At 42.4% G+C, this 26,071-nt stretch overlaps 1 protein-coding gene across 1 annotated transcript in view; it reads left to right on the top strand.

Moving 5' to 3' along the window:
* The first annotated feature begins 389 nt into the window (after positions 1–389).
* Positions 390–26,071, top strand: part of ACE2 (angiotensin converting enzyme 2) — a 38,607-nt gene continuing 12,925 nt past the window's right edge. The window contains exons 1-12 of the mRNA XM_077816143.1: positions 390–572; positions 3,695–3,853; positions 7,044–7,137; positions 7,912–8,055; positions 11,568–11,680; positions 12,792–12,900; positions 14,096–14,193; positions 16,224–16,393; positions 18,656–18,882; positions 19,653–19,797; positions 24,803–24,901; positions 25,703–25,825. Coding sequence (XP_077672269.1) covers positions 390–572; positions 3,695–3,853; positions 7,044–7,137; positions 7,912–8,055; positions 11,568–11,680; positions 12,792–12,900; positions 14,096–14,193; positions 16,224–16,393; positions 18,656–18,882; positions 19,653–19,797; positions 24,803–24,901; positions 25,703–25,825 — 1,664 coding nt within the window. The remainder of the gene's footprint in view (positions 573–3,694; positions 3,854–7,043; positions 7,138–7,911; positions 8,056–11,567; positions 11,681–12,791; positions 12,901–14,095; positions 14,194–16,223; positions 16,394–18,655; positions 18,883–19,652; positions 19,798–24,802; positions 24,902–25,702; positions 25,826–26,071) is intronic.

The following is a 26,071-nucleotide window of genomic DNA, read 5'->3' as shown; positions in this document are numbered from 1 at the left end:
TTTGTAGATTATCATCAATCTGTTAAAGGATTTGCAGATCTTGGACTTCCTCTGACACTGTGAGACTATAGATAATAACCAGCGGTATCATGGACAGCATACTGGGGAAATATTAACTAAAAGTAAAAGCCTTTTATAAGAAGACCATAAAATGCTACTAGTAATTATGTTTCTCCAAAGTTAACCATTAACTTCTGTTTATTTGCCTTTTTAAAGCTATTTTCATTTTTGTCCTTCACTGGATAAAAACAATAAAAGATACAGCAAATTGGATTCTCCCTTTTTCCCCTAGAACACACCTATGTGCAAAGGCTGTTGAGACAGAAGCTGATTAGGAAGCTTATTTGAGGGAACCTAACTCAATCAGTGGATCTTGGCTCAAAGGAAGTATGTTGGTCTATCTTTGGCTTCTTTGCAGTCTCGCTGCTGTTGCTACATCACAGGATACAACACAAGAGGCCAGCAACTTTTTGTCTCAATTCAATGTACAAGCAGAAGACCTGTCTTATGCAAGTTCACTTGCCTCCTGGGACTACAACACCAACATCACAGATGAGAACGCTGAAAAGATGGTGGGTACATAATGCGGACTCGGAATGCTTGCTTTTATATTAAAAATATTATAACTACATGATATTTTATTGTATTGCTGTAGATAGATATATAGGAATTGCTAATGAATAAGGAACTAGGGATGGGTTCAATTTTGGATTTTAGTTTAGTAGTTACTGAAAATTTTCTGATGGTCATTTGGCGGGTTATGTGAGTTAGATTTAGGTCACTAACTCATTTCACGGTGAATGATTGTCTGCCTTAGAACACTGTCGCTATTCTCATAGATTAGCATCCTTAGCAATCACCAGTGGAATAGGTAGAATTGTACTGTGAGGAAAATGTAATGAATACATAGATTTCCAGATTCCCAAGGCCTGATGTCCTGACTAATAGAAGCTAGTATATAGCCACAGGAAGAACAGTGACAGTTGTGCTTGCCCTATCTCACAATAAGATTCACTGTCTCCCAGTCTCTAACTATCCAGCCTCTGCTCAGCCTCTAGCTATGCAGTACGATCACCTGCCCCTCTAGACAGATATCATATGCTGTGACAGCATTCAACCGTAATCTGACTGGTCACTGAGGATTCAGTGCTGCAGCCATATTCGAAAGCATCTGCTATTCTTGGAATCTTGAAAATCAATGGAAAATATTGTGGTGAATTTTGTAGCTACACTTTAAAGCAAACTAGTTTCTAAATAAACATTATGGCATGTGATGACACAGTGTAATCTCAATAGACCTAATTTTGAATAAAGGTATACCCCAGAATCACCACACCCAGTGAAGTCTTACTACTTAATGAAAACATGGTTTAAGTGTAACATTTCTTAATTAAAATATAGTCCCCGATTGCAGGATGAAATCCTCCTGGCTAATCGTGGGTCTGTGACATTCTGAAACACATAAAATTGAAGCTCCATTTAGCAGCTTTAAGCAATAGGATAAGATGGTGGCTCAGTGTGATACCAGTAATGAACACAAGTATGATGGTGCTCAGGGATGGTGCCTCTAGTTGTCCCTCGTGCATGCACTATTGTGATGCCACCAGTGACAGTGGTATGGCCCCATCTGCTAAAGGGACAGAGTTAATGAAAGGTGCCCTCAGTGGCTTACTCAAACTCACTTTTTTCATAGAATGGGGTCACCCATCCATAATCACACAACCATTTCGCCCACTCCTCAACCAGTTCTCCAAATGGGTGGGGACAGCCCATGCACTCAACCAGCCTGTCTCATGGAGAGGTACCGGCTGGCAACCCAACTTCCCCCAGCTGGCTCTTCTCATTGGGCAGAAAATGCCCCTTCTCCGCCTGATCCCCAACTTGCTTGGTCATCCCCACTGGGATCAAATAATGTAAAAAATACATTTGCATACTAATAAATGTTACTCTGGTTGGGTATCAAACACCAGGACTGAGGTGTTAAAAAGAAAATGATCCCCATTTTTGCTCATTCCCAAAGAATAAAGAAAAAAAAGACATTGCCAACATGTTCATACATAGTTCTGAATGTCTGCATGCTGGGTGGTAATTCTTATCTTCTGATGAGTCATTAGCAAGGAGCTATGATAACCGTAAGTACAATGGCCCTTAAACGTCATGAAATATACAGAAGGGAGATTAGAAGTGTCCTAAGATTCCAAACCAAACCTGCATGTGCTCATTGTCCATAACAAAAGATGGAAATGAAAAATGGCTCTTCTAGTGACTGCCGAAATCCAAATAATGTTAAGTGCTAAGGGTTGCACTGCATCTGTGAGCCAGCTTGTCTTGTAGAGTATAGACACACAGAGTTGGTGCAAGCAACTGCATGTTGTGGGTTCATATTCTCCATGTACAGTTTAGGATCTTAAACTGCATTTGGGAGTGTGTGGTCTTCCACGTCCAATCAGTAAGAATGAATTATTATAACTTTGTGAAGATTAAATATTTGTGTAATCACATGAATTACTAGCAGTGACATGGTAGTTATGATTTATTACTTCTATTGTAGCAGCACTCAAAGGACTCAGTCAGGATCATGATTCTTGAGCTATGGACTATTTAAATGCATAGGTAGGAATGCCCCATACCCCAAAGAGCTTACAGTCTAACTCAGGGGTGGGAAAACTACGGCCCACAGGCCACATCTGGCCCATCTGACCTTTTAATACAGTCCTCGAGCTCCCACCAGGGAGTGGGGTTGGGAGCGATGCTTTCCGCGCTTTGGTGCTCCAGCTGGGGAGTGGGGTCGGGGGCTTGCCTTGCTCCAATCCACGTGGCTTCTGAAAGCAGGGGCAGCCAGCTGCATGCTGCCCCCTCCCCAAGTGCCGTCTCTGCAGCTCCCATTGGCCGGGAACCACGGCCAATGGGAGCTGCGGGGGTGATGCCTGTGGATGGGGCAGCGCAATGTGGCCCCTCCTCCATGTGGGAGGCAGAGGGAGGACGGGCCGCTGTTTCCAGGAGCCACTTCAGGTAAGGGCTGCCTGGATCCTGCACCATCCTTTCCCCCCCACGGCCCAACCGCCTGCCCCAGCCCTGATCGCCCTCCAAATTCTTTGATCCCAGCCTGAAGCCCCCTCCTGCACCACAAACCCCTCATCCCCAGCCCCACCCCAGAGTCTGTACCCCAAGCCGGAGCCCTCATCCCCCCCTTGTGCCCCAATCCCCTGCCCCAGCCGGCCCTCCATACAGTTTCCATACCAAGATGTGGCCCTCAGGCCAAAAAGTTTGCCCACCCCTGGTCTAAGTTAAGACAGCATGCAACACCCACATGCAACAAATACAGGAGGGAAGGAGGATGAGGGAAGCGGTAATAAGTATGTATGGTTACATAAACCAGCTATGTGCACAGCTTGATGGTTCTGAATCCATTAAAAACTGGTTTGTTTGTTTTGGGGAGAGGGTATTGGCTACTTGATTACTATTTTTCCAAATACAAATAATTTGAAAAGCTCTACATTTGAGAATAAATTGAATCCAAAATGTTCCCTAGTTATTTTCATTTTATAGTAGAAATATTTCCAAAGCTAATGAGAGAACTAGCAAAATCCACAAAACTAATTCTTCATGCAAGGAATGTTTTCTCCCCTAAAACCTATTATCTTGCTGGATTTCTTACAAATGAGTAATTCAGACTTTAATTAATCTGTTTTAGAATGAAGCAGGAGCCAAATGGTCTGCATTCTATGATGAAGCATCCAACAATGCCAGCAAGTATGCAATAAATAAAATTATGGATCCTATTGTCAAACTCCAACTTCAGTCTCTTCAGGACAAAGGAACATCAGCGCTATCTGAGGAAAAATACAGTGAAGTAAGTTGCTAAACGTATGTAGGCTGTCCCAAGAGTTGAAATACATTTCAAAAGGTCTCTGGCAGTGGTTATAATATTATTCCTAGTCTTTGTTTATCCCAGCAACATATTAAATCCCAACAGTGTAGTCTTGTTGTGAATGATATGTCTTTTATTAGCTAATATTACATATGTGCACATTTAATTTATTGCTAGTTTATATTGTGCATTAAATATCTACAAGTTTAGATCATTACATGAACTCATTGAATACACAATATGTTACATACAATTAAGCAACACGCATGTGTCTGTATAGCATAGTCAATGGGACTGCTCACATAAGAAAAAATATATACACACTTATGTGCTTTGTAGGGTCAGGATCTTGGGGAATAAGTAGAAACACAAATGACAAGAATGCATTCAATGAAATTCAAAGGTGGCAAATTTACAACTAAGACAAGGAAATAATTGTTCAGATGTGTAATTACCACAAAGTGGTTGAAGCCAAAAATCTAGGAAGATTCAAAATGGGACTGGGCATTTATATGGCTATCAAGACTATCCAGAGTTATGCCTAATGACTATGCACATATCCGAAGGGATATTGAACTTTGTGCTTCAGGGCTTAAGCCAGTCTCTAACTACTGGAGATCAAGATGAGACCTGATGTGGAGGCAGATTATCCTACATCCGTCTACTGCGGGGTTCTTACACGTTCCTCTGAGGCATCTAGTGTTGGCCACTGTCAGAGACAGGTTGGACCTTGGGTCTGATCCAGTCTGGCAATTCCTGTGTTCAGAGAAAGGCAGATTGTCTGTGAGCAATTCCAAATGGTTCAGGCAAATATTTTGTATAATTGTAGTGTTGCAGTGGCAGCATTGTGGTTGTGAGTGATAAGGCATTTCCATCTTTATCCTCTATTTTTAGGCACTTATAGCTTTCCAGAAGGAAGACTCACTGGGCTGAAATTGTTCATGCTGGTTCTCAGCTCAAAGGCGACTTTCGTACTGTTTGACAGAACTCCATTTGTGTATTTTTAAATTTTCTGATTGTGACCCCCCCCCCCCAATCATTTTTCATGCTTACAGAAATTGCTCAAACATTTTTTTTTCCTCTTGGATAGCTCAGAATAGCTCTGATACAAAATATAAAAGCGAGCAGGTTTGTGAATTGGGGCTATGTCTGTACAGCTTATGAATTCTGGTTGATATTATGAAGTTGTATTATGAAAAACTGCGATATCATTTGTGCCTATATGTACGTGGATCCACTATTGCTGACAGGGCCTGTAGCAGACAGAAATAATAGAAGGTGCTTACCAAGGGAGAACGGCTAGGTGTGCTCACTACAGGTGGCAATGAGGAAAAGAGATTTCAAAAATATGGTGGAGATTTCAAAGGGGGGAAGTCCTCCAGTATCTGTGACCTTTAGGCAGTGGAGTTTACAATTGTGTCCAGAGTGATCACTGTTAGAGGGAATTGGGCATTATGAAACAGCTGGTGGAGGACTGTTAACGTTGACATGGGTCATACAGTGTCTGCACTCACCCTGTGTTGACCTCAGCAGGTGAACCATGATATTATGCCATTCGGTGAGGTGGTTTTACTGTGTTGCCGTAGTGGGGCACTTACGTTGGCTGGAGACAAATCTGAGACACATACACATATAGGTCAATACAGGGTGACTTACGATGACCTAACTTTGTAGTGTAGACCAGGCCTAAGGCTCAGTGATCCTATTCAGATGCAATCATCTGGGACAATGGATGAGTGGCAGCCTTAGGAAACCAGTTTAGCTGACTCCTCTGATGAGGTGTGTGATAAAGTAGCAGTGGAAAGCTACCAGGAGGAGAACAAAGGCAATCAGGTGACTGGGAGGAGTTTAAATAAGAAATCCACAGGCAGGTTCAAGAGACAGGAAAAGGAAGCATGGGGTATGAAAGAGGAAGGTCACAGAAGCTAGGTAAGGGGCTCCAGGAGGGAGAGACTACCAATCATGTAACAGCCTTCAGGAGGCAGAGGTCACCCTGCCTGCCTTCCTGGAATCAGATGGCCCCTAAGGACTCGCAAGGGAAGGGTGTTATAGGAAGGGGTATGCCTTTAGGGTTAACTGTTTTGTGTGATCTGTATTTTCCTCTGCTTTACATGATTAAGTATAAAAGAGTATTAAGGTGTTAGACTCCATGCAAAGTTTGTGTGTGTGTGTTGATTGCTTCACAACTGCTGTGTGCCCCTGAAAGAGTTAAACTGTAGCCAGAAGCTTCACACTTTGGGATGGAGTTCTGAGAGAGGGTGTGTTTGAGTAACTGGGGTATCTTGCGGGTCAGTGCTGTTTCTGGAGGGCAAGGGCAGGTGGGATAAGGAGCTGGGTTTCTGAGAAGGGGTAACAGACTAAGGGTTGGTGACCAGGAATTGTGCTAAACAGGACAAGGGGGAACAGTGCTGCAATCTGCTGAGGCTCCAGAAGCTTAACATGCCCTAGAAGATCGAAAGCAGAAGAAGCTGTGGATTCCTCTCACAGCAATCCTTGTGAGTGACCGTGAAGGGGCAGTATATAGTCCTCAATGAGGGAATATGCTTTACTTGGCACTGGAAAAGTTGAGGATAGTTGAGAAAGAAAGACGTTAACTATAGATAAGTGAAAAGAGAATGCTCTGTAGCACAACTGTAGAGGCTGAGATGGAGCTGAATATTTTGAGATGCATTTGGCCTTCAGCTGAAGCAAGACAAACATTAAATTCTGTGTAAAGCCACAGTAAACAGATTCACATAAGCTACCTTATGTATCATTAAAAAAATACAACAATCAACCTGTCTGTATCTGGAAAAGGGACCTTTCCCCTCCATTAAAACATATGTACTGTATACTTACCTAGAAACCCTTGGCATGAGTGCCATATACATAAAATGCATTGTTAATCTTTATGATGATGATGTATCTGAAGGGTTTTGTGGAGTCACTTAGTATCCACTCAAAAGATATTACATTATCTGTCTTGTCCAAGTAGGCTCCAACTTAGCAAAGCATTTAAGCAAATGCTTAAATTCATTTTTACTCAAGTACAGTGCTTAAGCACATGCTAAACTGCCTTGCTGATAGGGATAGGCTGCTGTACTGAGATTTTAAGGACTAACAGTTATGGAATATTTATCATTTTGTATTTATTGTTTTCTTTTTAATGGGCTTTTTTGTATTTAAATTGCAGCTGAAAACTATTTTAAGTACAATGAGCACCATCTACAGCACTGGGACTGTGTGTAAACCTGATGATCCATTTAACTGCTTGCCGCTGGAGCCAGGTACAGTATAGACAATGTCTATCCTGTGTCCTTTACGTTAACAGGTTTCAAGAAGAGTCAAACAGAGCAGAGAGGAGGTTTTTAATTGTGAAAGATCAAAATTTAGGTTTAATAGATCTGTGTTCTCCAAATGCTCTTATTTTATAAAGCTTATGTTGTTGGTGGTGTGGTTTTTATCTCCCAGTACAATTTTGCTGTGACTTTTCACACATGAAAATAATTTAGTGAAATAGCATGAGTTGCAGAGTTCATAGTCCTCCATCTGGTTTGCTCAAAATTACATGCCCCGTTTCAAATGATGTAGGTTTGTGTGGCCAAAACTTGGCTGTGGCTTCTAATGTTGCAGAGCAGCCTGTGCTAACTTTACATCACTTGGGGGTTCTGCCATACTGGAGGAGTTTTATCAAATTCTATCACAAGAGATAGAAGTTCTATTGACGGACTTCAAGCCAGATTCTGATTTCTGTTACATTGGTGTAAGTACAGAAAACTGCACTAACTTCAGTGAAATTAATCTAGGGTCACACTTGTTTTACCTGAATCACAAACTGGCCCCATATCTCAGGGCAGAAAAGCTGAAATGGAAACAAATAAAACATTTCCTTCAATAAACCAAAACGTTCAGCTACAGCGTGACTGGTTTTACCCAAAATGTGTATTCTGCTGTTTTCATTCTTCCCGGTTTTCCTGTTGGTTTTTTAATGTAGATTGACAAGTACTTAAAGAATTCATCTTGTATTTATGGCTCTGGTTCTTTTTTTTAAATGACGACAGGGCTAGATGCTATTATGGCTAGCAGCACTGATTACTCTGAGAGACTATGGGCATGGCAAGGCTGGAGAGCTGAAGTTGGCAAGAAGATGAGACCGTTATATGAACGTTATGTTGAGTTGGAAAATGAGGCTGCAAGACTTAATAGTAAGTTACAATTGCAATTATTTTGTCCTTCAGAAACAGAGAAGGCCTGATTCTCCATAGCCCTTCAGACCTTGTGCAGTCATTTGTGTCCAAACAAAGCCAGGATCTTCCACACACTGGTGGGTAGCCTTGTGCACGCACTTTGAACTCTCTTTATACATGTGTAATCTGCAAAGTCCTGGTCTAAACTTAAAAGTTGGTTAACATAGATACGTCCTGTGAAAAATCCACACCCCTGACCAACGTAGCTACGCCAGCCTAACCCCACAGTGTAGACACAGCTGTGTCAATGGAAGAATGCTTCAGTTGACATAGTTCCCATCATTCAGGGTGGTTCTGCCTTACACCAACAGAAAAAACCCTTGTGTCAGTGTAGGCTGTGTCTACACCAGGGAGCCATGCTGGCATAGCTACGGTGAAATACCTATGCTGGTATAGTCTCTGTAGTATAGACATACCCTAAGGTTTTTGATTTCAAAAGGGCGCACTTTGAGAAATTACTGGAACTAGGTAGTGAAGTCAACTGCACAGAAGAGCTCAGGGACTTAGAAGTGGAGGCGGCTTGGAATTTCTTTAAGTCAGAGGTGCAAAAACGATGTGGAATTTGCAACCCAAGCAAGGGGAAATAACTAGTAACAAAGGGCTGTGGACCTAATGAGATGAATAACAACCTCAGAAAGGATATTCATGGTAATTAGAGAGCCTATAAAGAATGGAAGATGGGATTGATCAGCAAAGAAAGCTATGTCTCGGAGGTCAGAAAGTGTAAGGATAAAGAGAGAACTGCCAAAAAGCCAAGCTGAGTTAGACCATGCCAAGGAAATTAAAACAATTAGTAAAAAGTTCTTTAACCATATAAATAAAAGCACAAGAAAAGAAGTGAGGCCACTATGCTTTGAGGATGGGGTAGAGGCTAAGGCTAATCTAGGTGTGGCCCAACAACTCTCAGCTCAGTTTTCCATAAGGAAGATAAAGTAGAACAGTGGGAGGATGGCTAATAGGAATGAGTGTACAGAAATGGAAATTACCACCTCTGAAGTGGTAGCAAAAACCAGAGCTTAATGCTCTCAAATCAGGGAAACTAGATAATGGAGGTAAACAGAAAAAGGGATAAAACGCAACATGGGTTTACCAAAGGTAGATCATGTCAAACTACCATGGGTTTACCAAAGGTAGATCATGTCAAACTACAAAAGGTAGATCATGTCTGGTATTTTTGATGAAATAACTAGGAACTGGCTAAAGGGGAGACAACAAGTTGTACTGAAAGGAGAGCTATCAGGCTGAAGGACAGTTACTAGTGAAGTTCCTTCTGGATCTGTCTTGGGGCTGAGAGCCAACTCATGAGGGGCGACTAAAAAAGCTTGGTTTGTTTAGCCTGGAAAAACAAAGGCTGAGGGGAGGATAGGATTTCTGTCTAAAAATACAGCAGGGCAGTAAACACCTGGGAGGGTTGAAAAGCTGTTTAAGTTAAATGACAATGTTGGCACAAGAACAAGTAGGTATAAACTGACTATGAATAAATTTAGGCGGGAAATTAGAAAAAGGTTTCTAACCATCGGAGGAGTGAGGTTCTGGAACAGCCTCCCAAAAGGAGTAATAGGGGCAAACAACTTAACTAGATTTTAAGATGGATCTGGATCATTTTATGAATGGGATTATATCATGGGGTTGCCTGCAGTAGCAGGGACTGGATTCGATGACCCAGGAGGTCCTGTGCAGTCTGACAACCCATGTTCCTATGTGACTAACTGTACAAGGCAGCGGAGAATCAGGCCAGTGATCCGACCAGATACATTTCACCAGTCTTACACCATAACGAAGAGGTCTGTCTTTGTTGGCATTTTATCTCACTCCCATAACACCACAGTATCTTTCACTACCTGAAGTGAAGCCAATAATTTGCCTAGGTGAGGTGCAGATGCAGCTATTATCTGAGCAGTTGAAGGAATTTTTAATTTAAGGCACAAAAGATTATGCAGTGTGATGCTTTTCAGAGATCTTCTTCCCACCAATCAGAGAGGATCATCCTCTCAAGAAACAGCAGCCTGGATGGGTTGTTTTTATCCTGAGAGCTTCTATGATAGATCATACCATAGCATATAAATAATATCTAGCAAGGTGTAGCTACATCATATGAACATAAGAACAGCCATACTGGGTCAGGCCAAAGGTCCATCTAGCCCAGTATCCTGTCTTCCAACAGTGGCCAATGCCAGGTGCCCCAGAGGGAATGAACAGAACAGGTAATCATCAAGTGATCCATCCCCTGTTGCCCATTCCCAGCTTCTGGCAAACAGAGGCTAGGAACACCATCCTTGCCCATCTTAGTTAACAGCCATTGATGGACCTATCCTTCATGAACTTATTGAGTTCTTTTTTGAACCCTGTTATAGTCTTGGCCTTCACAACATCCTCTGGCAAAGAATTCCACAGGATGCTGTGCGTTGTGTGAAGAAATACTTCCTTTTGTTTGTTATAAACCTGCTGCCTATTAATTTCATATGGTGCCCTTAATTCTTGTGTTATGACAAGAAGTAAACAACACTTCCTTATTTACTTTCACCACACCAGTCACGATTTTAATATACCTCTATCATATTCCCCCTTAGTCGTCTCTTTTCCAAGCTGAAAAGTCCCAGTCTTATTAATCCCTCCTCATACGGAAGCTGTTCCATACTCCTAATCATTGTTGTTGCCCTTTTCTGAAACATTTCCAATTCCACTCATCTCTCTCCCCATGCAACCAGACCTCTACCTGTCTACTTTCCTGTATTTTATCCTTCCTCAAAAAAATCTAAGTAGAGGCAGTGCCCAAGCATGGAAAATTTAAGTCCAAATGGTAAATGTTTGTCAAAGTTACAAGCAATTGAAAAGGGAGGGTTGTAATGGAAAGTGTCAAGGCAACTTTAACTAGAGGCCTTGCTACCAGCTCCCTCAGTATTAGAGAGGGCCTAGACAGTGGGCTTTAAACATGAAGCATCCCCTCCCCAATCAAATTTCATGGAGGGGATGTTGAATTTGAATCCCAGGATCTGAGCTTGCCCCTGTAGTTGTACTCTTGAGGTAGATTCAAAACTAGAAAGGGCTTTTTTCCTACGTCTAGTTTGGAGGCAGCCTGTCCTGCATATGTTTTATGAGACTGATTTGTGAGATTTCATTGTCACCGAAACTGAACCCAAGTCTTTGTTCTCCCTTGACACCTAATCTAATGAAGAACTCTAGCCTAATCTGTCTCTTTATTCTTCCTCTCTGATGAGTATGAATCACAAACAGTCCTTCAAACAGTTCCTGCAATTTCTGTTTCTGCTGTCCCTGGAGACTTGGGCTATCTAAACTGCAGTGGAACAGAGCTTTTCCATGGGGTGGCTTCCTCCCTCCCACCGTCTCAGAGGACACACTCATGCCTTCAGTTCCAATACTAGTAACTTCATCTCTTCCCTTACAGGGAGAGATTGTTTAAATTTCAGGCTGGACTCTGGTCTCAGTAAGAGCATGCTTTTGTTTTGCAGAGTATTCTGACTATGGAGATTACTGGAGAGGAAATTATGAAGTAGATAATTCCCCAGAATATGCCTACAGCCGTAATCAGCTGATTGAAGATGTGGAAACGACATTTGAGCAGGTAGTGATTCAGTGTCAAGTTGTGGAAGTTTTCTTAACCACTGTTCTGAAGTTTCATTTTGTCATTTCTACACTGGTTTGTAATTTGTGAAAGTTTTGTGACTTAAACAGCTGTACCATGGGGAAATAGTACAACTCTGCCTAGTCCACTGGCCTTGGGTAATGTAGGCGCCACAAACCATAATCAGGTGGTTTTGTTCATACCATTTATTGCTCTCACAGTCCTTTCAGTTTCACCTGGAGTTTCACATTCTCACGAACTTAAGACTTCAAAGCAAACCTGGGGCAAGCTCAAATGGAACTTGCAGGTTTCATATGAACCTGGACTCTTTTCTGGAATTCCCTTCTCCCCTTGCTCCAACAGGGCCTGAATTTGTTACAAAGCCTATATATTTATCTAGTCTTTTAGGGGAAAATTTAGCTTCCTCCATCACAACCATAGAAGGTACCCTTTGCCGTGGAACCAGTGCATTTTTACTGCAAAAGGTACAGCAGTGAGCAGGAGGTAGGAGAATGAGGGGTGTGACTACATGCTATGCAGCTTCTTACATCCTTCTCCTGTGTGGGGGCTGTGTGAAACCTCACAGGAGAGCATTCTGCCAGGGGACTGTAGTGACATCCATTGAATGGCTCCATAGCTATTCCATGGCTTAGGGATAGATATGCCTCCCTCCCTTACACCTGTGCAGTGCTATTAGGGCCTTACTGATGGGAAGCTGGATTGCAGTAGCATTTTGTCTCCAAGCTCTCGTATGCAACTTAATGGTGGGAATATGGTTGCCAGGGTCCTGTTAGCCAGCCATTTCCTCTGGGAACACCCCAGTACCACAATGAGGTCAGGATGATCTTTACAACGGACCCCGTAAAAGTCACAAAATTCATTCTTGAATTGCCTGATATCAATATTGTGGGACAAGATGACAAACAACAACAAGTGGATTGCAAATTTCAGAATGTATCCACATGACAATGTGTACATACACCTAGAACATTGGACAGGTGCATGATAATACAATAAACAATATCCAGTTGGTTGAATCTTAGAGGCTCTGCATTTCTAGATGGTGGCTTAGACAAATTAATGGCTCTGTGATCTATCCCCGTTTTTTTAGATAAAACCTTTATATCGGGAGCTACATGCTTATGTGAGGTACAGGCTGGAGAATGTCTATGGCTCAGACCGCATCAGTTCAACAGGATGTCTTCCTGCTCATTTACTCGGTATGAAAAAACATCTGTATTATAGAAGCTTCATTTCGTAGACACTTACTGCTGTGGGAGCAGGACAGTGCCATTTAAGACATAAATATTAAGACATTAAACTGCATGTGAATCCAGATTCTTGATATAATTTTGGGTCCCATTCCAGTAGGTGCTGTGCAAACACACAGTGAAAGAGACAGTGCCTGCCCTGCAGAGGTTACAATCTAGAAAGACAAGACAGAGAAAGAGTGGGAGGGGAAACAGAGGCATAGAGAGTTGAAGCAATTTCCAAAGCTCATACAGCTGGTGAGAGGCAGAGGTAGGAATAGAACCCAGGTCCCCTATCTTCCAATCCAGTGCCCTTTCCATTAGACCATATTGCCTCCCCAAAATGGCACGATGTAATGTAGCCAATTTAACGTCATTAAAGGAAATTAGGTCAAGATTCTCAGAAATGGGTATCTAAAGCTAAACTACTAAATTCTTATTTCGGAAGAAGATTTTAGGCACATTTTTTGAAAATCTTGACCTTAACCGTGACATTCTTATTTTAACTGTGCCACTTTTATGTTGCATTAATGTAATGTATACATTTAGCCATATGTGAATGTCAGTTAATGAAAATAATCAATTGTAGTATTACACATAGAAATGCAGTGGATGCTCAGTTGTTTCAATTTGAAATGGTCCTGAAGCTGTATGGTAAGAGGTAGTTTATCTCAGGGAATGATGGTGTTTGTTTTTCATTGAAGAAATTAGCACCTTTGAGGTTGAAATAATTTTGGTATGGCAAATAAAACTTTTATATATATATATATTTTCTAAAATAGTCTACTTGTGGTATCATTATATTAAATATATCCTGTCTATGTCTATCCATCTGTTGTCTCATACTTAGATTTTAAGCTCTTGGAACAGGGACCATTGTGTTCTGTCTTTGTACAGCATCTAGTACAATGAGGCCTTGATCCATGACTGGGGTTCCTAGGAGCTAACATAATAATAATAAATAATAACGTGCCTGATGCAAAGCCCATTAACGTTAATGTAAGGACTCCCATTAATTCCAATGGGCTTTGCATCAGGTCCTAGCTTACATGTGTGAAAATCCTTACACCTGTTATGATACAAACCCAACAATCTGGTGATGACTTTGAGCATGGTAGATAGTATACTATTTAATTAATTTGTAACTTTCCCTTCTCTGTTGAAGGTGACATGTGGGGTAGATTTTGGACTAATTTGTATGCCTTGACAGTCCCCTATCCAGACAAACCAAACATTGATGTAACTTCTGAAATGGTTAAAAAGGTAAGACTTCTAATGAGATGTCAAGCTGCAAATATGGTTTTGCTGCTATTCTCATGGTTCTTTAAATGATGTTTTTAGGTAGTTTATTAAATAGAATACTTCAGCCATCCCCCTGGAAACCAGGGCTGGTCTTAGGTATAGTCATGCTTCAGGCACAGAATTATTTCCTACACTCCCTTTTATTGTTTCCTTTACTCTTCCCCTGTGTTTATCCATTCACTTCCCATCTGTTCCCCTCTCCCTCACTATTCTATTCCCCTCCCTCTCTCCCTCTCCCCATCCTCTTCCACTGTCTAGTCTCAGTTCCAACTCCCTTTCCCTCTTCTGCATCTGTTCCATGTTTTGTGTATAAAAATCCCAGTAAATAAAATCCCACCCAAGAAATCATTGCACTAACAAGACAATTGCCCTGATCAATCTGCTTGTATGTTGTATCCTTTTTCCCAGCTCTGCCAGTCTTGCATCTTTAGATTGTAAGGTGTAAGGACAGTGACTGTCTTTTATGTGTTATACAGTGCCTTGCACAATAAGACCCTGAACCTGGTTGGGGCCTCGAGGCGTAACAATAATAATGTTCTGTGATGTTTAGTCAAATGTTTGTTTTTGTAAAATGAATGAAATTCAGGCAAATCTACAATCAGGAGAGCTTACTATTTAACATTTAACTATTTATCCTAAATATACCCACTTCTTGGATAAGAAGCTCCACTAATATGGTCCCATTGCCAGAGTACCTGAACCCAATCTTTAATGGATTTATTCTCATGACACTCCTGGTAAGGTAGGGAAGTTCTGTTATCCCCATTTTACAGGTGGGGAATTTAGGCACAGGGAGACTAGGGGCTTATCTACACAGTGAAGCCTAGTGTGCAGTAAATTGTGAAGTTGTGAATTTACAACTCTTCACTAACTCCCCAGGTGGACACTCTTACTGCACACTGCTAGTGAGGACGCACTCCACCAACACAATGAGGGTGGTGTGAACATGCAAGATCGATTTGCTTAATTTGGAGGCTCGATGTCGACTTACATAAATATGTCGACTTAACTTTGTTGTGTAGACATGGCCTAAGAGTGCCCTCAGGTGGCTTAGCTTAGTACGCTTGCAAAGTGCATTAAGCTAATGTGCACAAAGGCACTCTTAGTACGTAGTAAGAGTATCCACACTGGAAATTAGTGTGGAAGAGCTAGTGCACGCCAGCTCCTGTGAGCTTTCCACACACACACCCACCCCCATGTAGACAAGCCTTAAGTGACTTGCCCAATGTCATCCAGGATGTCTATAGCAGAGAAGGGAATTGAATCCAGAGCATCTGTGTCTCAGGCTAACACCCTCACTGGACTATCCTACTCCCCTAATTTTAAAGCCTCTGACTTTATGGCTGCCATACTCATAGGCCAATAAAGAGCTCCCCCTATTTAGAATAAGTAAAATTGCAGAATGAAATTCAAATGAAGGTTTTTAAACTAACTTTCAAGTACAGTTATGATCAGATAAATGACTCTAAAATTGAACCCATTTTTACTCAGCTCTGCTGTCTGTTTGTATTCTGAGTTACAGATCCAATTTCCCTTTCACACTGGTTTTACAACACTGCCACTCCACTGCCTTCAACAAGTTACTCCAGACTTACACCACTGAGAGGGGAGAATCGGACCCTATATCTGTGTACATTACTGACAGAACTAATATTTTACTGCTTTTCACTCCTGTTAATGCTTTTCTGTTCTGGTTCATACATTATCAATAGGCTAGCTTTGACTGCGGAAACCTGATTATTGATGGTGATCCATAAGTCAGCTTGACTCAGCTCCTGTAATGAGTTTTCAGGGCTGGCAGTAAGCTACCAACTTACTTGCAAACTGTAAGACTTTGGTTTGAAGTCACTGAAATACAATAAGTATGGGGACTGTGATGCTGTTTTTCAGAATCACTTTTCAGACGAGAATCTGTTCTACTGGACTGTGAGAAATATCTAGCTATAGAATGATTGGCTAATATTATCAGTGAATATCATTGTTTGTTTCAGAATTGGGATGCAACAAAAATATTTAAGGCTGCTGAGGATTTTTTCATCTCTGTTGGCCTCTATGAAATGACTGAAGACTTCTGGAACAACTCTATGATTACAGAGCCTAACGATGGCAGAAAGGTTGTTTGCCATCCGACAGCTTGGGATATGGGAAAAAAGGATTATAGGTACTGTAACAATTGTAATTCTTTCCTATGGGTACTCATAGAATCTTCACATTTCTCTTCAAAGATGTAAAAGGTTGCTATGAAGAGGGCAGTGATCTCTAGTTCTCCATGCCCAATGAGGGGAGGACAAGTAGTAACTGGCTTAGTTTGTAGCAAGAGGGATTTAGGTTATATAAGAGGAAAAAACTTTCTAACTGTAAGTGTGGTTAAGTACTAGCATAGGTTACCCAGGGAGGTTGTGGAATCCCAGTCACTGGAGGTTTCTAAAACGAGATTAGACAAACACTTGTCAGGGATGATCTAGGTATACTTGGTCCTGCCTCAGCACAGGGAGCTAGACCGGATGAACTCTTGAGGTCCCTTCCAGCCTTACATTTCTATGATTCTTTGATATCTAGTCAAGTGCACCAGGGAAAAGTGCTATTTTAATTTTATCTTTTCCTTACTTCTCTAATATTTTTGGCAGGGGGCAGATTTAGGGTGGTTAGGGGAATCTAAACTGGATTTTGTAACATTTTTCTGTAAAATCAATGGGCTACTCTCTTCTATTAAACAGAGGAGTGTGTTCATATAAGTTAGTGATAGAACAACTGTGTTGTGGGACTTTAACACAATTATCAAAAAAGGACAGTGCTTAGCCTATTAACTTCACGGGGACCACGTGGGATGCAAATCAGTGAAAATTTGTTCCCCATGTATCTGCTTCATATTCAGCGAGAATGTGGATTTATCTATAATGAGACCCATTGGAGCAGGTTGTATCTTCCCTTGAAATCAATGGTAGTTACCAATAGCCTGCAAGGAGAGAATTGGACCAGTGGTGGGTCACCAGATATCAGTCATTGATCTAGGTGTGAAAATTTCCAGTCCTGGACCATCTACCAATGTAATTTGGTGACAGTGAAGGGAAGGCACATTTGAGGGGAAAGAACAATTTGTCTGGTGGGGTTTTATGAAATAGCAGTTGTATGAAGGTGTGAAATGTCAGGAGTAGCTTTGGGTGAGATGGATTAGTGAGCAGAGTCCAGGGGAGGTGATCCAAGATTCATGATATATTCAGCTCATCACATGCTTTCATAATTTAGCACATGTATGTCACTATGTGCTGTATGTACTTTGTCCTTAACTGCCACTTCATAAACATTACATAGTGAGGCCTCAACACCCACATGAGGTGAGCAGAAATCAACATCTCCATTTCACACATGGGGTAACAAACACCAGAGTGAAATGACAGAGTCTGTGGCAGAGAGGCAATTAGAAAGCAGGTCTCTTGCCTGTTACGCCCTATGTCTTATTCACATATCATAATGGCCCCCGGGCAAATCGTGTCTTAGCTACCCCAACTGTAAATTGTGGCAAATGGTGCTTATGCGTCTCTATAAAGTGTTCTGAGATCAAGAGATAGAAAACTGCTGCCGTAGGTGGGTACAAAGTACCATCCACAGCAGGGAATAGAGACACAGAAAGGGTAATTAATTTGCTTGGAAGGCGCTGTGTTCAAGTGGATTATACAGAGGCTTAGCAGAGAAAGGAAACCTGGGTGTAAAGATTTTGGTTCTAAAACCAACTTTCTGTGACTTGGCCATGTCCTTTAACTTCAGAGATAAGCTACCTTTCCTCTAAGGCACAAACCCTCCTGGAGCTCCCCAGTGTTGATCTAACTCTGCACCACACCTTACTCTGGGCTGTATGCAGTTTGCACAGTCCAGCTAGTCATAAGGGTGCAATAAAGCCGTAAATCTCCATGTAGCAGCAGAAGTGTTAATAATGCATATTGACAAAAAATGAATATGTTCAACGTGAATCTGTACGTTTATAAATACTCAGGCTAAAAAGAGTTCTATATGCAGCCGCCAATATTTGTTAATTTCTTACTGTATTAATTATTCAACCAATTATGTAAACTTGGCAGAGATTCTCCTTAATAAGCACTGTTAATGTGCCAGCTTTCAGCGTAGTAAAAAATGGCTGCATACAAAATGCCTGGCAATATTCATTTTACCTCTGCAGAATTCAATAATAGCCAAAGGAATTTTACTTAAAACTTTCCCCCAAAATCACCTTTAGGCAGGGATCAAACATAGAACAGACCAAAAGGCGAATGTTTTAGAAAACGATAAACATGAAATACACCAGGGGGTTAGTAAGTGAGTTATTTAAGGTGTTTTGCAGCCACGACTACAGCATCCAGTACCAAGCAAATGGTATAGCTCTGCCAGTATCTTTATTTAATTTTAAATGCTTTGCATTGGAATGCAGGATCAAGATGTGCACTAAAGTGAGTATGGATGACTTCTTGACAGCACATCATGAGATGGGGCATATAGAGTATGATATGGCATATTCCAACCTCTCTTTCCTGCTGAGAAGTGGCGCTAACGAAGGATTTCATGAAGCAGTAGGAGAAATCATGTCACTGTCTGCAGCTACTCCAAAGCATTTGAAATCACTTGACCTTCTAGAATCTACTTTTCAGGAAGACAACGGTAACTAATAAAAATGTATTCATGCCATATTTTGTAGCAGAGGATGAGTAAGTCTGTAAGACGAGTGAGTGACTTAGATGCTTTTGAGAATTACAGCTCAGTTACATATCACAGTATGTTCATTTCCAAAATGACTTCATGAACCGGGAAGCGCTTATTTGTAATGCACCACTCATTTGATGCTACTGCAAGAATTTAGAAGTAAACTGGTAGTTCTTCACTAACTTCAGAATTGAATAATTATTGAGGAAATCTTCACAGCACAGTAAGATTAGTGGTGATCCTTGTACTTTGTTTGCATAAAGCTATGCAAATCTATATCAAAATGTAAAGGGCTGCTTTGTCCAACTTCTTCTTCACAGCTGAATTTGTCTGGCTTGTCCAGTTGATTATTACATGATGAAGATGAGCCTAAATCAAATCCCTCAATCCAAAATCCTCCAAAATTTGGGGAAATGCAGATTAGGATTTGGATCCAAACTCTTGAGTCCAGGGCCATCTCAACTAAATAAATACAACAAAATAATGTTGCAACAAAAGCCACAGGGATTATGAATGTTTAGAAAGTAGAATTGGAGCAAAAAGAGGGAAAAAAATCCAAATTTGCATAACAATATCTTCCTGGGTTTCTTTGGGTTTGTTTGTTTGTGTTTCACTAAAATTTTCTAAGCAGATGTACTCATTAGCTATGTATGGTGAAGGACGCAACATTAGTAGCCTGGTCATGTATTCATCATCACCTTAACAGTTACATTGTGCTCTTTTTTCAGAAACGGATATCAACTTCCTACTCAAACAAGCCCTCACTATTGTTGGAACAATGCCTTTTACTTACATGCTAGAGAAGTGGCGATGGATGGTATTTAGAGGTGACATTCCAAAAGGTGAATGGATGAAGAAGTGGTGGGAGATGAAGTAAGTGCGGGGAAACAGGAAGAAGAACTTTTGAGGAAGAGGGTTTCAGGGATCGTTCAGTTTTCATTTTCAGGAGTACCAGAGGCGCCAGGGAAGTGGAAGGGAATGCCAAATTAGTTAGCAAAAGTAAACAGCTCTGTCACAGAGGCACTGAAATGCTATCCACTGGTAGATAATGTTCTTGGTCTTCATACACCTGTATGGACTAAATGTCTGCAGTTTCAGAGATTTAGGTATGCTGAAAGAGGTCTTTCTCCATGGTACAGTTTGGGAAATCAGCTATTCGTGAGGAAAAAAAGGAGCTATATTTCTCCACTCCAAAGGCACAGCAGGCAAGAGACCTGCTTTCTAATCCCATCTCTGTCACAGACCTTTTAACTTCTCAGTGTTTCACACTTACCCCATGTGTAAAATGGAGATAATAATGGTATTCACTTACCTCATGGGATGTTGCTCAATATCACTAATGCACTTTCTGGAACCTGCTTCCCAAGCCCATTCAGTGTAATGGGTGTCTGTCACAGTGTTCACAACTCACCGCTGTGGCACCTCCTTCTGCGGATTATCTCATGACCAGTCTGATGCCCTCTCCTTTGGTTTCTCTCCCCATGGTATCACTCGCACTTGCCCTCTGCAGTCAGGTTACTCCCTTTTCACCACTCCAGGTGCTCCCTCTTCCTGGCTTGGCCCTTCGCCCAGGTCACTATAGTCCTCCTCTTCTGGGGTATCAAAGTTCCATTGGATGGCTGTCCTAGGCCATCTTCTGCTCCACTGCCCTGTCTGTGCTACTTCCCCAGTGGCTAGGAGGGAACCCGGGCTTGCCCACTAGTCTCGGTTCCAGGCAGGGATCCTACAACCAGTGGCCAAGGTCGGCACTGTCCAAAACCTTGCTGCTCTTTCCCTGGGCTGCTTCCCACTTTGCTTGTGTCAGTCTCCTTTGGGTTTGTGCCCTTTCCTCAGGGCCCAGATCTCAGAGCTTCTATTCTCCCCCAGGTTCCTCCTTTCCTTCTCTAAGCCCAGAAAGTGACCATCTGCTTTCTCTACTGCAGCCTCCCTCTTACGCTCTACTTTACTGTATACTTTATAGCAGCTTAGCCTGCCCCTTGCCCAGCTGGGCTTCATCAATCAGCCCTGACTCTCTCCCAGGTGCAGCCTGTCACAGGGTTAATTGGTCCTTTCTCTCTACTCAGGCCTTGTGTGGGGCAGATACCCATCACATACCCTCCCACTCCAGTCTGTAACCCTGGGGGGTATGGATGCCTTTCCCCTTGGAGTTGTTGGAGCTAGTTACCTTGCTTCTGCTCTAGATTGCCCACCATAAGGAGCAGTCTACCCTTCTCCTCCATGGTGTCCTGAAACTTTTCCCTCTGGAATTCTAAGTCTTGCGAAGCCACTTGCAAGGCTTACTCTGCAGCTGCCAGCCTCTCTTGTAGCTTTTGCCCTGGCTCTGCAGACTCCCCCAGCTCTCTTTCTCCCCGGGGTCTGAGTTCCCACTGCATTCTGGTTACTCTCCGTGTTTGTCCTTGTATCCTTTAACTTTGTCTTTGGCAGACTCTTTCTTCCCTCCAATCTCTCCTCACCCTCTAGGTCCTCTCGACTACCGTTGTGCACTTTCTATGGGCCTCTGGCTCATCCTTCCATTCCTTTCTCGATCGTTTGCTCTTTTCCTGCTAGTTTCTCTTTGTGTGAAGACAGTGCCTCTGCACTTGCTCCCATTTCCCACAGACAAAACAGATCCCTCCTTTTCCTACTCCTTCAGGAGATGGCACTCTTTGGGGCTTTTCTGCATCCCTCCTTTCCATGCAAGACCCCTTGTCCTGATACACACAGGGACATTCCCTTTTCAACTGTCCCCACTGCCTGCAGTGTAATACACACTCTTGACCAGGCCTCTGAGCACTTTTTCTGTTCCCAGCCTCTTCAGCCCTAGCTCACTTTTCCCCATAGGATCTTAAATAAAGATTTCCGCTTTTCTGCTAGCTTCATTAAATACCCCTGCAGTTATAACTGGGCCTCCCCCTGTCTCTGCTGGTTCTGCAGAAGCAGTGCCTGGAGCCCCATGATTGCTTTTCATTCCCCTTAAACAGGAGCAAAAACTCTGCATCCATTTCAGGAGGGTATACTGGCCTTCTCCAAAAAAGGCCTCCATATGCAGCAGCTCCATAGTCCCTTTACTTCTTCTACAGCTGCTGTGGCCCCTCACTTTTCCCTTGTATCAGTGGTGACTGTTATGCACTATCCCTCACACTCCCCTCATCTCAGAGGTGACCGACATGCATAGTTTCTCACTCCACTTGTCTCAGGGATGCTTATTATGCCCACATTCATCACAGGGTTTGCTGCTCACTGCTGTGGTGCCTCCTTGTGGCCCATCTGGGGATTAGCTCATGCCTTCTTTGACACCACCTCCTTTAGTTTCACACCCCAGGGTGTCTCTTTCTCTTTCCCTCTCCCTCATCAGATTACTCCCTCTTTATTGCTCAGGGTATTCCTTTTTCATGGCTTGGCTCTCTGGTCAGATCACTATAATCCTCCTCTCCTGGGAGATCCAAGTCCCATTGGATGACTATCCTAGGCTGTCTTCTGCTCCACTGCCCACTCTGTGCCACTTCCCCAGTGGCTGGTAGGGGAACCCAGGCCTGCCCATTACACCAGGTTCCAGCCCAGGGACCCCACAACCAGCAGCTAAATTCTGCACTGTCCAAAACCTTGCTGCTGTTTCTCTGGGATACTTCCTCTACTTCATCCCTATCATGCTCCTTTTCCACCCTTCTCTGGATATGCCCTTCCGTCAAGGCCTGGATCCCAGGGCTTCAATTCACCCCCAGTTTCCTCCTTTACCTCTCTAAGCCCAAAAGGTGACTGTCAACCTTCTCTAACTACAACCCTCCTTACTTTCTCCTTCCTGGTTTTATAGCAGTTTAGCCTGCCCCTTGCCCAGCTGGGCTTCATCATCAATTAGACCTTTTCAATGCTGACTCTCCCTCAGCTGCAGCGTGTCACAAGGTTAATAGGCCTTCTCTCTATTCAGGCCTTGCATGGGGTTGACACCTCATCATGGTGTCTTTGGTTCAATGGGCTATGCATCAGACCGATGACAAGCGGAGTGTGAAGCCAATTGATTGTGGAATATTTTACAACAATGATTTTACCTTTCCTACCCCATCTTAACATAAATCCTTTGGTTTTTAATCTTTTATGTCAAAGGGCCATATCCTGCTATTCATTTTGAAGCCGTGCCACCATTGACATCACTGTGAGTTCTGTTGTATTGATTTCAAAGGTAAAAAAAGTTAGCAATGTTATAAACTCTTTCACAATCCAACATTAAAACATAGATACTTAGGTTTGGAGTTTTCTTCTACGGAGGCCTTGGTTTTACTCAGTTCCTTAGCAAACACCCAAAAGCATTCATTCTAAAGCTGAAACAGATGGAAGAACAATAAATTAAAGCAAGTACTTATATTGAAAATGAAATAGAGTAGTATGTAAAATTAACTTAAACCTTTAAAGTTTCTCTCCATTTGGAGGCAAAATATCAGTTTCTTCTATTCGGAGAACAAACTTACTTTGATGAAAAGGAAAGGGTTAATTTCACTTTCAGTCCTGTTGGGTAAAATGCCTCCTGTTTCTAACAAACACACAGACAGAAGGTGGAGGAGAGATGGGATAGAAAGGGTGAGGGAAATATGGCTTCTGTTGATGTCTTTGGAACACTGGAAGGCTGGTGAGTCACGAATGGATGCTTTGGCTGGCAGGCCAATCAGGGCACCTGTTGCTTGGACCATGGGGCATAATCTGGTTGGGTCTTTTCTCCTTAAACAGGACAGAATTGTGGTCATCTCATCCCACTGTGCTGATGCAATGCAGTTGATTTCAGGATTTGATGAAAAATTGAGATAGGATAGGAGGAAGGGGGAGATGGGGAAAGCAACACAAGAGGAGTGGAACAGAACAGGATCTTACGTGCCTTTTCAATGCTGGCAATTAGGTATCCCCACTGATGGGCTGAGGCCTGGATGTCATGATATGATTTCCAGGACTCACAAGTGAAAAACAAAAAGAAAAGGAGTACTTGTGGCACCTTAGAGACTAACCAATTTATTTGAGCATAAGCTTTCGTGAGCTACAGCTCACTTCATCGGATGCATCATGAGCTGTAGCTCACGAAAGCTTATGCTCAAATAAATTGGTTAGTCTCTAAGGTGCCACAAGTACTCCTTTTCTTTTTGCGAATACAGACTAACATGGCTGTTACTCTGAAAAGTGAAAAACAAAGTTCTTTGAACAAGAGCAAGGCCTAGTGGCCTTCCTCTCAGGAAGAAAGTCTTTCAGACTGGTCAGCTCCTTTTATCATGGGGTTAGGGAAGATGAGCAGATGAGACCAACTGGGATACAAGGTGGAAAAGGAGATGAATTTTTTTTCAAAGTCTTTTTTTAAGGAACCACCAAAGGGGACAAGTGAGTGGCATAGTTCATTCCCTCTTTATTTTGTCCATCAATTAGTCCTAATATCCACCACACCAATTTTAGTTCATTAATTTCAGACGACACCTCTTCTTGTTGTTACAAAGCATCATTTCAACAGTCCTTGAATGATATCAGTCGCCTCTTTTTGTTTGGACTAGTCTAGTTGACCTGCCTGGTTTTCTTGCATTTATTCATAACATTTATCATAAAAAAACCTGTTTACCATGGTTAATTTTCAAACTGGCAAAAAGTTCTAGATTATTGTGACATTTTCACTCACTTCTTACATTTGAGTTTCCAGTCAGGGTTAATGTTTAGGTCCAATAGTCCCATGCACAGTAGTTCCATGGACAGCCCAATAGCAGTTTAGGAGCCTAGTTTATTTAGCTTTGTTATGACCGTGTTTGGAAGGTAAGGGAGATGCCAGCAGTGATGACTGCTACAAACAGCAGCTGCCATGTGGAAAGGTCAGTCTATATTTTTCTCAAGAACTAGTAATGGGAATGCCTCTAATTTTTTCTTCCCCTACCCACAGGCGAGAAGTAGTGGGTGTGGTTGAACCACTGCCTCACGATGAAACATACTGTGACCCAGCTGCTCTGTTCCATGTGGCCAATGATTACTCTTTCATAAGGTACCTTTATGATCATCATTTAACTCCTAGATGACAAGCAGCAGCTTGCTCAAATACTTCATTCAGAGTGTTAAAGCCAAATTCTTCTTTTGGTTAAGCCCTGGCCTAAGGCCTCCGGAAGTCAATGGGAATCTTTCCAGTGACTTCAATGGGCATTGGATCAGACCCGCAGACTTGTTAGGGCCGGATTCTCGTATGGCGTAATGCGACAGGAGATGCCCAGAAGCAATTTCTTGCTGTGCAGAGGAACTTTCTGCTGCTGTAATGTTGGTGGAGATGGCTCTGTTGTTTCCTATGCCAGCTGCCTCTCTGATCCTCACCATAAGGGGAAGGAGGGAGAACGCTGGAAGTCCTTCACTGGATTCAGGTGCCTAAAGAACCAGGGGAGCAGGCCCCTGAAGGATCAGATGCTAGTGCCAGTGACATACATTAGGGATGTCCCTGTACAGCCCTGACTCAGAGAGCTGCAGCTGGCTCCCTGGGGCTCCTCCATCCAAATGATCCCAGCTGTGCTCAGCTAGAGTGGAGAATCAGAGTCTCTGTAACTTCACTTACTCCAGCTAGGGCCCATTGTAACGGAGAGCACATCTTAGCTCTTATGATTTTGGCATTTGAACATTATCAGGATGTTTGGCCCAGCTCGTCATTAGTGTTTTGTCTTTCTCTCCAAAGTGCCCAGGGTCACCGCAGGAGCGTTAATCTAAATTGCAGTCCATTCCAAAGGGCAAGGCTATTTGCTGCTCCAGTGTGAGCTGGGTAACACAAAGTATGGCTTTTGTTCTTTTTTCTCTTTTCTTTTAGATATTACACAAGGACCATTTATCAGTTCCAGTTTCAGGAGGCACTTTGCAAGGCTGCTAACCATACAGGTCCTCTTTACACATGTGACATTACTAATTCCACGGCAGCTGGTCACAAACTGCGGTAACAAAACACACAATTTGTTATATAAAAGGAGATTGAATATAACTGGGCCAAATTCATCCTGGCTGTAAAGCCACTTAAGTTACTGAAGCCAATGGGGTTACACCAGGGATAAACTTGGCTCGACATTAAAGTCTGTTTCCTTGGCTAATTCCAGTGGAGTTATGCAGACTTATACCAGCTGAGGATCTGACCCATAGGGGTTTAGTCTCCTATCAATGAGAAGGGAATTTATTTGCATTCATA

Source organism: Eretmochelys imbricata, chromosome 1 (assembly GCF_965152235.1).
Source record: "Eretmochelys imbricata isolate rEreImb1 chromosome 1, rEreImb1.hap1, whole genome shotgun sequence".
NCBI lineage: Eukaryota > Metazoa > Chordata > Testudines > Cheloniidae > Eretmochelys > Eretmochelys imbricata.
This window is presented reverse-complemented; position numbering and strand designations above follow the sequence as displayed.